The 12,812-nt window shown below is 38.6% G+C and overlaps 1 protein-coding gene and 1 long non-coding RNA gene across 6 annotated transcripts in view; one reads left to right on the top strand and one right to left on the bottom strand.

Annotated features, from left to right (window-relative positions):
• The window catches only part of dock11 (dedicator of cytokinesis 11), a 59,786-nt gene that overhangs the window by 19,270 nt on the left and 27,704 nt on the right, over positions 1–12,812 (top strand). For 4 of the 5 annotated variants that reach the window (XR_003745447.1, XM_028966721.1, XM_028966747.1 and 1 more), the window contains 13 exons: positions 1,768–1,879; positions 1,962–2,083; positions 2,249–2,332; positions 2,471–2,560; positions 2,667–2,788; positions 2,926–2,995; positions 3,308–3,430; positions 3,921–3,992; positions 5,422–5,568; positions 5,694–5,777; positions 6,751–6,862; positions 7,155–7,193; positions 9,243–9,424. Coding sequence is in view for 4 of the 5 variants with exons in the window: in XM_028966721.1 (XP_028822554.1) it covers positions 1,768–1,879; positions 1,962–2,083; positions 2,249–2,332; positions 2,471–2,560; positions 2,667–2,788; positions 2,926–2,995; positions 3,308–3,430; positions 3,921–3,992; positions 5,422–5,568; positions 5,694–5,777; positions 6,751–6,862; positions 7,155–7,193; positions 9,243–9,424 (1,359 nt within the window). In the remaining variant the exon portion in view is untranslated. The remainder of the gene's footprint in view (positions 1–1,767; positions 1,880–1,961; positions 2,084–2,248; positions 2,333–2,470; positions 2,561–2,666; positions 2,789–2,925; positions 2,996–3,307; positions 3,431–3,920; positions 3,993–5,421; positions 5,569–5,693; positions 5,778–6,750; positions 6,863–7,154; positions 7,194–9,242; positions 9,425–12,812) is intronic. The other variant, XM_028966736.1, reaches the window with a different exon arrangement.
• Positions 4,107–12,812, bottom strand: part of LOC114776533 (uncharacterized) — a 36,718-nt gene continuing 28,012 nt past the window's right edge. The window contains exons 2-3 of the long non-coding RNA XR_003745585.1: positions 4,870–4,909; positions 4,107–4,190 (exon numbers count right to left, since the gene is read on the bottom strand). This is a non-coding gene — a long non-coding RNA (uncharacterized LOC114776533). The remainder of the gene's footprint in view (positions 4,191–4,869; positions 4,910–12,812) is intronic.

The raw sequence follows: 12,812 nt of genomic DNA, 5'->3' as shown, positions 1-12,812 counted from the left end.
TTTTTAATCCAGTGAATCTTCATTTTACACCCAGGTGTGATATTAAGTCAGAAGGGACACATGACATTAATGCAGCCCTATCCAGGTTCAGTTCTCCTGCCACCTTTCAGGCATGTTGAGTAATCTGAGCAAATATGCAGATAGGAGGCCAGTCACTATGGGAATTATTGTGAGTAATGTTCTGACTACTTCATTCTGCAATGCTGCATTCATCTGCAAATCATCTACAGTGCTATTCTGTCCTCCACAACAGTTACACATCTGTAATCCCATTAGAATGTATCTGACCCTAACTGTCTGGATGTAAAGTAAAAAGTGAAGTAAAGTGTAGTGATTGTCACATGTGATACACGGCAGTACAGCACACGGTGCACACAGTGAAATTTGTCCTCTGCATTTAACCCATCACCCTGAGTGAACAGTGGGCAGCCGTGACAGGCGCCCGGGGAGCAGTGTGTGGGGACGGTGCTTTGCTCAGTGGCACCTCAGTGGCACCTTGGCAGATCGGGATTCGAACCAGCAACCTTCTGATTACGGGGCCGCTTCCTTAACCGCAAGGCCACCACTGCCACAAACAGTGTAAGGTAGGCTAACAGTTGACCCAGAACTTTCTCATGGGAATGAAATGGCAGATGTAGAGATTTTGCCATCTGGAAAGCCCTCTTAAAACTTCACCCCCTGCAAACCTTTTCTCTGGATGATTGCCCTTGGCCTCATGTCATTATGGATCAGTACAGAGTGGAGGGTGTTTAACCTGATTCCGTTTGATTCTGCCCCCTTGTGGTTAATAAGTGAAAGTGATTGTCATATGTGATACACCACAGCAAGCACAGCACACAGTGCATACAGTGAAATGTGTCTTCTGCTTTTAACCCATCCCGTGAGGGAGCAGTGGGCAGCCATGAAAGGTACACAGGGAGCAGTGTGGTCTCAAGGGGACCTCACTGGCACATTGATGTTTGTGATTTGAACCCACAACCTTTCTATTATGGGTCCGCTTCTTTAATTTATAGGCCACCACTGCCCCACCATGAAACATGATCTGTAGAGAATGCATTGAATATAAGAGAAGTGAAATAGAATTTGGACAACATCTGTTGTTTTTATACAGTATATGCAATCTATTAACATTAAATTATGTTTTCATTATATATGTATATTATAAAGTGAAAAGTGAAGTGTTTGTCATTGTGAAGCACAGCAAGCACAGCACATGGTGCAAACACTGTGCTTTGCTCAGTGGCACCTCAGTTGTTGACTCTGGATTATGGGTTCGCTTCCTTACCTGCTAGACCAACCACTGCTCCTTCATACATGTATAATAACATGTCTGCTGAGCCAAAACGCAGTGGGAACTATGCATAATGGTGATTTGTTATCCAATTTGTATAAAAATAATTGCAGCAGCTCCACAGAGTACATTTTATCACCTAAAACTATTTAGCATGGGAAAAGTTAAAATGGTGCTTATAATATCTGGCATTTATTAGACATCCTTATCCAGAGCGACTTACAATGAGTAGTTACAGGGACAGTCCCCCCCTGGAGCAACCTAGGGTTAAGTGTCTTGATCATGGATACAATGGTGGTAAGTGGGGTTTGAACCTGTGACTTTGTGGCCTTCTGGTTTATTGACAACCTACTAGGCTGCTACCACCACCTTCAAATTTCCAAATGATGCACACGTCATATATGGGATGTTGAGCCTTCGCATATTATAGTACGATTTAAAACCTACTGGATGGATTTGTGTGTTTGTGTGTTTAGATTAAGATTGAACTTCCTGTCCACATCCATGAGAAGCATCACATTCTATTCACCTTCTACCACATCAGCTGTGAGTCCAGCAACAAGAAGAGAGAAGGTGTAGAAACAGTTGGTAAGTGGGTGGGGCGTGTTTTGGGTGTGACTTTTACATTAGTCAGTTCATAAACCACTGCTCTTTATCATGGCTGTTTCAGTGGGCTACTCCTGGGCTACGTTGTTGAAGGATGGGCGGATACAGTCCTCAGAGTTACAGCTCCCTGCATCAACGAATCTCCCTGCAGGATACCTCCAAGACAAACTTCTGGACTCCAAAAAGGTTTCTTTGGTTAAATGTTAACATAGACTGAATTAGTAATGTGTAAGAGAGCATTTTCTGTTTGTTTTCTGATGGTCTCCACACAACAAAAATCAGGAATGAAATGTCATTAAATTAATAGTTATTATTAATAAGCCTAATAAAAGCCAACTTTTTTTCTTACAGTCCTCCCTTGACATTAAGTGGGTGGAAAATGGCAAAACACTTTTCAAAGTCAGAATCCATGTAGCTTCGACAATATACAGTCAGGTATGTGATCAAAAGGCATAATTTTACCCTTGCAGTATCATGCAAAACAAATACCTGAAGGAGTTCTGTGCAGACTTCCCTCCTAAACTTTGATTCTTCATAATGCATCTCTAATGGGTAATGAATGACCCACTCTAGGATCTGCACCTTCACAAGTTCTTCCAGCACTGCCAGCTTATGCAGTCCAGTTCTGAAGGGAACCCAGCAGAACTCATCAAGTATCTGAAGGTGAGAGTTCTGAATGCATCAATTTTAAATAAAGGGCAATTACATAAATTTACATAATTTTGTACAGAAAAGTTTTTGCTGCTATGTTTCTCCTCACCTTTCTCAGTGCCTGCATGCAGTGGAGACTCAGGTCATCATCAAGTTTTTACCCACCGTACTGATGCAGCTCTTCCAGATTCTCACCACCGCAACCAAAGACACTCAAGAGATAGCAATAAACTCCACTCGGTGGGTAGAACATATTCTATTCATTCATTTGCATAGATACGGCTAAGAAAACCATGAGGTAAAGGTGATAACAGTAGCCACTTTTGAGAAATAACAAGTGGATTTTAATGGTGATGATTAATTTTTTCTCCATGCAGTGTGATCATTCACATTGTCTCACTCTGTCATGAAGAAGGAGTGGAGCACTACCTGCGATCTTTTCTTAAGGTAGAGTACTAGGAAAGTTGAACGATTTGTTGCATAATGTCATTTCTATCATATAATGATAGCATTTCCTTTTGCTTGAACTAACTCTGACAGACTTGTGGCTAGTGCAATGTTTGTACAAAATAATAATTGAACAACAAATAAAATAAATAAGGAATTAATAAGAGTTTTTGATAATGAACACATTTAATGACAACTTTTAGGACAATACCAGCTTAGAGAGAATCATGTAGATTAGGTCAGCAGACCTCTACCTGTGAAGTGATTGGGTTACTGTGTGTGTCTGAGACCTCTATGTCTTTCATGTACCAGTATGTGTTCCAGACCAGCTGTAGCACTACCAGTTCAGGTACCACCCATGAGGTCCTGTCATCTGCTGTGACCTCCATCCTAAAACAAACAGCTGACTTCAACACCAGTAACAAGCTACTCAAGGTAATTTAATATGGACATTTTAATTATTAGTTTTGCCCTGTTATGAAAATGTAAAATATTGAATTTAAAAACAATAGATTGTAATCATATTCGTTTACAGTCAAACCAGCCAAAGTATTTCGTTTTATAAATGTGTGTACAAATGCACAATTTTTAATGCATTTCTCTTACTCACCAATAGGGAACACTATAACACTGTGCCTGTATTTTGCCTTATAAACTGTTTAAAACTAGCTAATTAAACTTATATTTTTTGTATTTCAGCATGATGCACAACAACACATTAATATAATGTAATAATAATTATATCAATTATACCTTTGAATAATTGAATATGCTTGGAACTTGTTGTGATTGACAAACATGAATTTATTTGGTCCATTCAGGGTCCATTTTTTTTTTTTTTTGCAAAAGCTTAAGAGCACATTAATTGTGAGGTTAAGAACACATTAATTGTGATTTGTCCTATTTTCATGTTTTTATCTTTCAGTATTCTTGGTTCTTCTTCGAGACCATTGCCAAGTCGATGGCTCTGTATCTTCAGGATGGCAACAGAATGAAGGTGTGCAAGGTTTTAGCTTTTTTGACATTGAGCAATTGGCATACTCAAAAGTGAAAACATTTCTTTTATTAATGCTCAGTGTTGAAACTGGTCTAACAGGTAATTCAGATACTTTACCTGTTCTTCTTCTTAGGGGCATGTTGCCTTTCGTTGTTGATGAAAGTCCTCTTCACTTTTTGAGTTCATTTTAGATTTCACCTGTCCATCATGACAGACAACAGGGAAAAAGTATGAATAGGGCGTGCACAAGTTATTTGTTCATGGTTGGAGAATCATGGGCACCCAACCAAGGTCAAACACTACAACACTCATCTTTCCCTCAGCTTGGCATTTTACATATTGTGGTTATTCTGCCTTATGTTACATGGACAGATTGGACAGCTGGTGCAGGGGAAGATGATCTTTTGAAAGGTGTGTTGCTTTGATAAGCAAACAACAGTGGACCGCAGGAGCTGTTACTGTTTCGTCTGTGCACCCACTTCCTTATTATTATATTTGGTCTCGCATTAAAATTAGCCAAGGTACTTTCTGCTCGTTTGCGGTTGGAGCTCAGTAGCAACCAGCAGGGTGGTAATTGAGCAGTTATACCAGTTTTTATAACCAAGCACACACTTTAACTACTCATTTTCATAGTTTCTCAAGAATGCATGCTTGCTTTCTCTTTGGTCACATTTGAATTTTCCTTATTTATCTACTGTGTTGTGGTGCTGGCTTAACTCAAAAACCTGCCATATATATAAAGGCAAAAAGTCCACATATATTAAATGCAGCTTTATTTCTTTTAAGAACATTTCATTAATTATGTCAAACAAAATTTCACCCATCACTATGACATGTAAAATCGAGATCAGGAGTCAGATGACTGCAGTGTGCTTACCTAAATGTGGAAAGTTTTTCTGCATGCTCAAGCTCCTTTGCTGGAAAAACAAACCAGCACACACAACGGCTTAGTGAACTGCACAATAGATGCAATCATAAATGCACAACAAAACTACCTAACGTCAATGTCACTTATTACAAATTACATTTTGACAACATACCCACATATATATACATAGACGTAGCAGATCTGATGCCAAACGAAGCACTTTTCAATAAATTAAGTGCAGCAACTACCCTTGAATTTTATGTTGTAAATCTGTGAAATAGTTATAATGTAAGACTATGAAGTTTCAAGGAAATATTTCATTGTGGTTTCATATAGAATGCTGTCAACATTTATCAAAGTCCTGTATTCATTTTATTTTACAATGTAAACAATTTTCATTTGTTATTGTCTACATAGAACCTACAGCTTTGAATAGCATTTCGGTCGTTGTTAATGTCCCATTGTGTACTTGTGTGCTAAGTGTGTTCTCCTCCAAACGGTGTAAAATACATAACAGCTCTGAATTTTATAAACAGTCAATTCTGTGCATTTGTCTTTCAGATGCCTCGTGCTCAGAGATTCCCAGACAGCTTTCAGCTGGCAGTTCAGAGTCTGTTGCTCTCCATCATGCCCCACATCACCATCCGTCACACTGAAATCCCAGAGGAAGCCCGCTCTATCAACTTGGGTCTGGCAAACTTCATCAAGGTGAGTCCTTGTGAACCTGTGCTGAGCTGCTATCACTCATAACCTGCAGACTTCAATAAATTGGTGGATTGGTGATTGATATTTACAGTTTTATTTGTTTTATTTTTTACTTTTCTATTCCACAGCGCTGCCTTACATTGATGAACCGAGGATTTGCCTTCAGTCTGATCAACAACTATATGTGTGGTTTTGGTCTGAAAGATCCAAAGGTAATAATGTTTTTCAGGTCATGATGAGTAGCAATTCTGGCATTTTCAGAAAAACATTCTGGAATGTCAGGGACTGACATCAGGAGTTTGATAATTTGCCAATCGTGTTTTTGTCATGCTTGTGTCCTTCCTTTGAAAACAATTAAAATTCATGAATGGATTAATGCAACGTGCTAGGGAAACTGGACCATGTACATATTATTTATATTTTATTTCAGGATTGAGGTATTTTGATGTAGGTTTTTCAGCAATAGAAAAGAAAACAGATAATCTCACTTGAATATGAACATCATGAATTTGGTTGGTACGTTTAGCAAGGCAACATTTAGTGAAAGTAAAATATGGAATATGTCTGCTTTGAAATAATAATCTGCTCAAATGCAGATGTGGATAACAATACAATGAATAAATATTTATTAAACAAATAAACAATAAAGAATATTCATGTTGAGATTTTATTCATGTTCGTTTTGCACTGGATTCAGCAATCGGGATGACCTGACGTGCAGTTAAATGGAAAAAGAGATTCTTATGACCCTGTGTTGACAAATGCAAAACGCACAAAAGCACCACACCCATCAGACACCCATCAGATTCAAACCACATCCAGTGTACAGAACAACACCTTTTGTAGATAAATGGTGTGCCTGGGAGTACAAAGTATTCTTTCTTCACCACTTAAGACGTTAAGTGTTGTAATGGCTTAAATATTGATCTTGGTGTAAATGCCTGGGCCTGTACATGTGTTTATTTGAAATTGTGTTATTATGAAAAAAAAACACAAAGTCAGAATGTTTTGTGGTATGTATTGCTGTGTTTTGTTCTGCTTTTGCCCTTCCTCAGGTAATCCAACTATTTAAACCATACATGCTGTTTTTTTTGATAAATGGATTAATGTTCATTCAGACAAAATCAAGTTGAAAACATTTAAAAACATTTTATTCATTATAATTTCTGTCTCTCTGAAACCCAGGTGTTAATTGAGATGAAGTTGGAGTTTCTGATGACCGTGTGTAACCATGAGCATTACATACCACTCAATCTGCCCATGGCGTTCGGTCGCACAAAGCTGCAGAGGGTACAGGGTAGGTCACCGTGTGCCAAACAGTACCTTATCTTTCGCTTGTAGAATACCCCTTTAAACTGACAAAATTCCTTATCTCTGTCACCCTAACCTGTAACCCACCCTCCCCCCCTTTTATCCTATTGGTGTGGACCATTCATTAGCTTATATTTAGTAACCATCCAGGGGAAGTAGTGCGGCCTTCAGCCCAGTGCTTTTGAGCTTTAAACCCACTTGTGTTCTGGCATGTTTATGCTCATCATTTCTTCTCATTTTTCTTTTTCTTTTTGATTTATTTTTTTGCCTGTGGCCAGATTTAATTTCGTATGCAGCGGAGTGTTTTGGCATATTAGGTAGGTGATGCCGTCCGATGTGCGAAGGCCTGAGCAATATAATATTATAAGTTGTTACTTTTTTTACTGAGCCCTTTGCCACGTCCGCAGTTTTGGCTCTTACCTTTCGGAGTGGTGCTCACTCTCTAACTTTCACTGCCTGCTGACTCACCCCATTTCACTGCATATGCCTGGGCTTTTTTTGTAGTGTGGTAGAGCGTGGCAAACTGTGAATTGTTTATAAGGAATAAAAAGGCCTAATGATGGCCTTCCATTCACCCTGAGCTTGTGTGGCCACATAACCTTTGTAGACATGGCCATTTTGGAACAGAAACTTGGGTTTCCTGTTTTCAGACAGCTGGCGGGCACTGCAGTTATGCTCTGCACTGATAGTTATGCTATGATATTACCGATGTTGAATCCATCCAAATCCATCTAAACAAAACTATAATTGAAGTGAAAGTGAATTGACGCGGGCTGTGTCTGAAACCGTGTACATTACACAGACATGCTGCATACTGCAACGAGTACGCACTGCATACTGTTAAAGTAGTATACAGTATACATGCTTTATTGTAATTTCTGCTGCATGTTTACCAAACCTCCCCATGAGCATTTAAACTCAGGAGTCACAGTTGCAATAATTTGATGTTTGCAAAAACATTCCTAATATTTCTATGACGAGTCATGGCCCATGAATATCTAAATATCTGTCACGCTTGCCCTTTTTTTCTGCTTTTAACACATCAGCTTCAGTCACTTAATATAACTCTCCAACTTCCCGAAGCCACTGTGACAAGATAATTCACGTTATTTCCTTCACATAATGTTATGGCAGGTTGGTGTATATACATATATATTATTTTAAAGTGGGGGGGCTAACATTACTGCCATAAAACCTCATGGAGAAGGCAAAACATATTCAGGGATATGAATAAAGGGAATTTTCATTTAGCTGGTAATATCACTTCACAGTCTTTTTTTTTGGTGAAAAGGAATAGAAAAATGAGAAAAAAACAGACTTAAAGGAAAACAAACTGGAAGACGTGCCACAATAAATAATATTAACAATAATAAAAAGTTAACCATAAACTAAAAATACTACTAATAATATATGATTAAATATAATGCTGAATAAAAATGTTTGACATGTTGTATATGAAATACAACTTTTCCACACTGTTTTGGACACAGCATCAAATTTGTGCTGCTTAGCTTGTCATCTGGTTCTGGGGAACTCAATGTTTTTACTTCCTTTTTTTTTTTATTTTGTGTATAATTGTGTGCGTGTGTTCTGGAGGACATCTGTTCCTCAGTCACAGGCTGCATTGTGGACAAACACGTTCACAAATCAAACAGACTTCAACGGGATCTGCAGCATTTTTCTCACAGTTTTGTCATGATTCCTGCCATCCGTCGAAACATGCATGCTGAGCATTCTGCCCCTTGGCTAACCCAGGAATGGTTTTAGCAATGCTGTTTGCAGAAGCTTTTGGTGTAGAATCTATCCATTGCAGAATTCTTTACTATCATCTGGCGCTACAGTTAATTAAAACTTTCATCAGTTTCTTCATGGATTGAATTTAATCAAAAATAATATTCAAATTAATCAAAATAATATTTTGAGATAAGATATTTTTCTTGATGATCCAAGTAAATATTGAAATAGGGTTTTTCCAACAGTGTCTCCCTCTCTGTGCTTATGCCTGCCCAAGCAGGTTTGATTTGTGGGCCTTCCCAAACCTTCTCCACACTGAAAAATAGAATTGCTGATGCGAATATGCACCCTTCAGTCTTGCATGGTGTATGGGGTAAAGAATAAAACCTTACAAATTGCTCCAACCTGCTGCCTTTGCAATGAGTCAGTTTTTGTAATCTGTATTCGGAGTCCATTTATGCCATATCTTCACAAGACTTGCATGAGGAATTTTTCAATAAAAAACACTTTTAGAGGCAGTTTAAGGAATTTACTGTACATGCATAAGTGTGAAGAATATAAACTAAAAAAAAAAACTAAAGGATGAATGTGGATGGGTGCCCAACATCCATCATGTCTCCACTGTGTTGTAGACCAGTGTGTGGAATACAGCCTTACAGAGGATTACTGCAGGAACCACTTCCTGGTTGGACTGCTCCTACGGGAGGTGGCTGATGGGCTCCAGCGCAGCCCGGACATCCGGCAACTGGCTGTGGCTGTTCTGAAGAATCTCATGATCAAACATGCCATAGATGACCGCTACAATGCTTTCAAGGTCAGGCAGCAGCAACACAGCACACACACGTAACTATGTTAGATATGTTGTGCCTCTATTTTCTGACCGCAATAAGTTTGGGATATTGTTATTTACATGAGTGCTTTTCTTATTTGCTCTGTATTTTAATTAAATAAGTAAAAGTTCCCTTTCATATTACTAATAATGTATGAGAAGAAACACCAATTTCATTCATTGAACATATGACTGCCTGCCACCGACCTGAAGATGCTCCATGGCCAGGTGACGCTGCTCGTCCGTTAAGTGGCGTCATGTGTTCATGGCTGAATGATGAACTTGACTTACTGACAATATCAGCTTTTTATACATACAGAATGTTGAAATGGTTGTAGTAACCTAGTGGGTAACACTCTCACCTACCCAGGTTGAAATCCCACTTACTACCATTGTGTCCCTGAGCAAGACACTTAACCCTAAATTGCTCCAGGGGGACTGTCCCTGTAACTACTGATTGTAAGTCTCTCTGGATAAGGGCGTCTGATAAATGCTGTAAATGTAATGTAAATGAAATTGATGCCACATTCAGAAAGGTTCCCAATACAGGGAGTGCAGAATTATTAGGCAAGTTGTATTTTTGAGGAATAATTTTATTATTGAACAACAACCATGTTCTCAATGAACCCAAAAAACTCATTAATATCAAAGCTGAATGTTTTTGGAAGTAGTTTTTAGTTTGTTTTTATTTTTAACTATTTTAGGGGGATATCTGTGTGTGCAGGTGACTATTACTGTGCATAATTATAAGGCAACTTAACAAAAAACAAATATATACCCATTTCAATTATTTATTTTTACCAGTGAAACCAATATAACATCTCCACATTCACAAATATACATTTCTGACATTCAAAAACAAAACAAAAACAAATCAGTGACCAATATAGCCACCTTTCTTTGCAAGGACACTCAAAAGCCTGCCATCCATGGATTCTGTCAGTGTTTTGATCTGTTCACCATCAACATTGCGTGCAGCAGCAACCACAGCCTCCCAGACACTGTTCAGAGAGGTGTACTGTTTTCCCTCCTTGTAAATCTCACATTTGATGATGGACCACAGGTTCTCAATGGGGTTCAGATCAGGTGAACAAGGAGGCCATGTCATTAGTTTTTCTTCTTTTATACCCTTTCTTGCCAGCCACGCTGTGGAGTACTTGGAACATTGGAGCATTGTCCTGCATGAAAATCATGTTTTTCTTGAAGGATGCAGACTTCTTCCTGTACCACTGCTTGAAGAAGGTGTCTTCCAGAAACTGGCAGTAGGACTGGGAGTTGAGCTTGACTCCATCCTCTACCCTAAAAGGCCCCACAAGCTCATGTTTGATGATACCAGCCCAAACCAGTACTCCACCTCCACCTTGATGGCGTCTGAGTCGGACTGGAGCTCTCTGCCCTTTACCAATCCAGCCACAGGCCCATCCATCTGGCCCATCAAGTCTCACTCTCATTTCATCAGTCCATAAAACCTTAGAAAAATCAGTCTTGAGATATTTCTTGGCCCAGTCTTGACGTTTCAGCTTGTGTGCCTTTCTTACCTTGGCCATGTCTCTGAGTATTGCACACCTTGTGCTTTTGGGCACTCCAGTGATGTTGCAGCTCTGAAATATGGCCAAACTGGCGGCAAGTGGCATCTTGGCAGCTGCACGCTTGACTTTTCTCAGTTCATGGGCAGTTATTTGAGTGGTTTTTCCACACACTTCTTGCGACCCTGTTGACTATTTTGAATGAAACGCTTGATTGTTCCATGATCACGCTTCAGAAGCTTTGCAATTTTAAGAGTGCTGCATCCCTCTGCAAGATATCTCACTATTTGACTTTTCTGAGCCTGTCAAGTCCTTCTTGACCCATTTTGCCAAAGGAAAGGAAGTTGCCTAATAATTATGCACACCTGATATAGGGTGTTGATGTTATTAGACCACACCCCTTCTCATTACAGAGATGCACATCACCTAATATGCTTAATTGGTAGTAGGCTTTCGAGCCTATACAGCTTGGAGTAAGACAACATGCATGAAGAGGATGATGTGGACAAAATACTCATTTGCCTAATAATTCTGCACTCCCTGTATAAGGCACACCTGTACACAAGACCATTACAAAACACAAAATGAGGTGTGTATTACCCCAATAGATAAGCCTCCCTATCCCAAAATGTCTGAAGTGAAACAAACACTGTATGCATTACATCCACTAAGTCTCTCACAATAGCCATAAATTATTGTGAGTTGTGTATATTCATGTATATTTGAGAGAGAGAGAGAGTGAGAGAGAAATGGGGTTTTGAGACTTAACCATGGACAATTCCTGTGACAGGGTAAGGTTGTGTAGCCTCTGGGACTGGGGCTTTCACTTTGTGGAATTCTAGTAGTAATTAGGCTGTTACAGTTTATATTTGCATACTGACTCAGCAATTATAATTCAACTATTAATGTTGACTGTATTTATTTTATGAACATGGTTTACAATGAAAATATTTATTTTGTCTTCATTTTGTCTACTTGATGTTGCCATACTATTTTAGCTTTAAGTTCAGCGATTGTTAATGTAGACAACATACATGTGCAGTACAATGAAGGGCACCTTGTTATTTAACTGAGACATAATTTCTTATGAAAATGCTATATGTTAGATATTTTGAAGGAGATGCGTATCTTTATGGACTTTTAGAGCAGATTCCAGAGACTACTGCATTAACATTCTAACATCATTTCAGTTGATATTAATGTCCTCTAGTCCTAGATATTTGCTTATATATGTTTTGCTCCAGTATTGGGGTTGTAATATTTAGTTTAATGATTGATTTTTATGATGGGGGGAAATAATCTGAATATGCAAAGGGGAAATTCCTAACGATAATTCTGAACAGAATGCAATGTTCGTCGCTCAACGAAGATAAGCCTGTCAGTTATGCAAAGAGATGGTTGTACCTTGTTTGTTAAGAAAAAAAATATCTAGAAAATTAGTGGCCAAACTTGTTTTCTCACCAAGTTTGTTGAATTAAGAGTTATCTGTAACACAAATTTTAAGAACAAACTGTTTGTTTTATGGTCTGGCCCTGATTAGCATCGGCCTACATAATATTGCTTATGTTTGCATTATTTATTAGTGCTGTAAATGCAGCAAGCATTACAAGATATTGTTCTGATAAACAAAAGCCTGACAGATCTGCCTGGAAAGCATATTTTTCACCTGGCATTGACTTCGAGACAATGCCCTGTCCAGTTCTTTGTGCCTTAGCTTAAGACTCATCATTAGTATAATGTGTAGTGTCCATTTTATAACGCAGCAGTCATAATACTTATGATAACATAATTATATTTTTTGTACTAACATATTGCTTTATCTTGGTGATTTACTGGGTTTGGTTTGA

The sequence above is a fragment of the Denticeps clupeoides genome, chromosome 1 (genome assembly GCF_900700375.1).
Source record: "Denticeps clupeoides chromosome 1, fDenClu1.1, whole genome shotgun sequence".
Lineage (NCBI taxonomy): Eukaryota > Metazoa > Chordata > Actinopteri > Clupeiformes > Denticipitidae > Denticeps > Denticeps clupeoides.
Note: the sequence above shows the minus strand (reverse complement) of the source record. Positions and strands in the feature narration are given on the sequence as shown.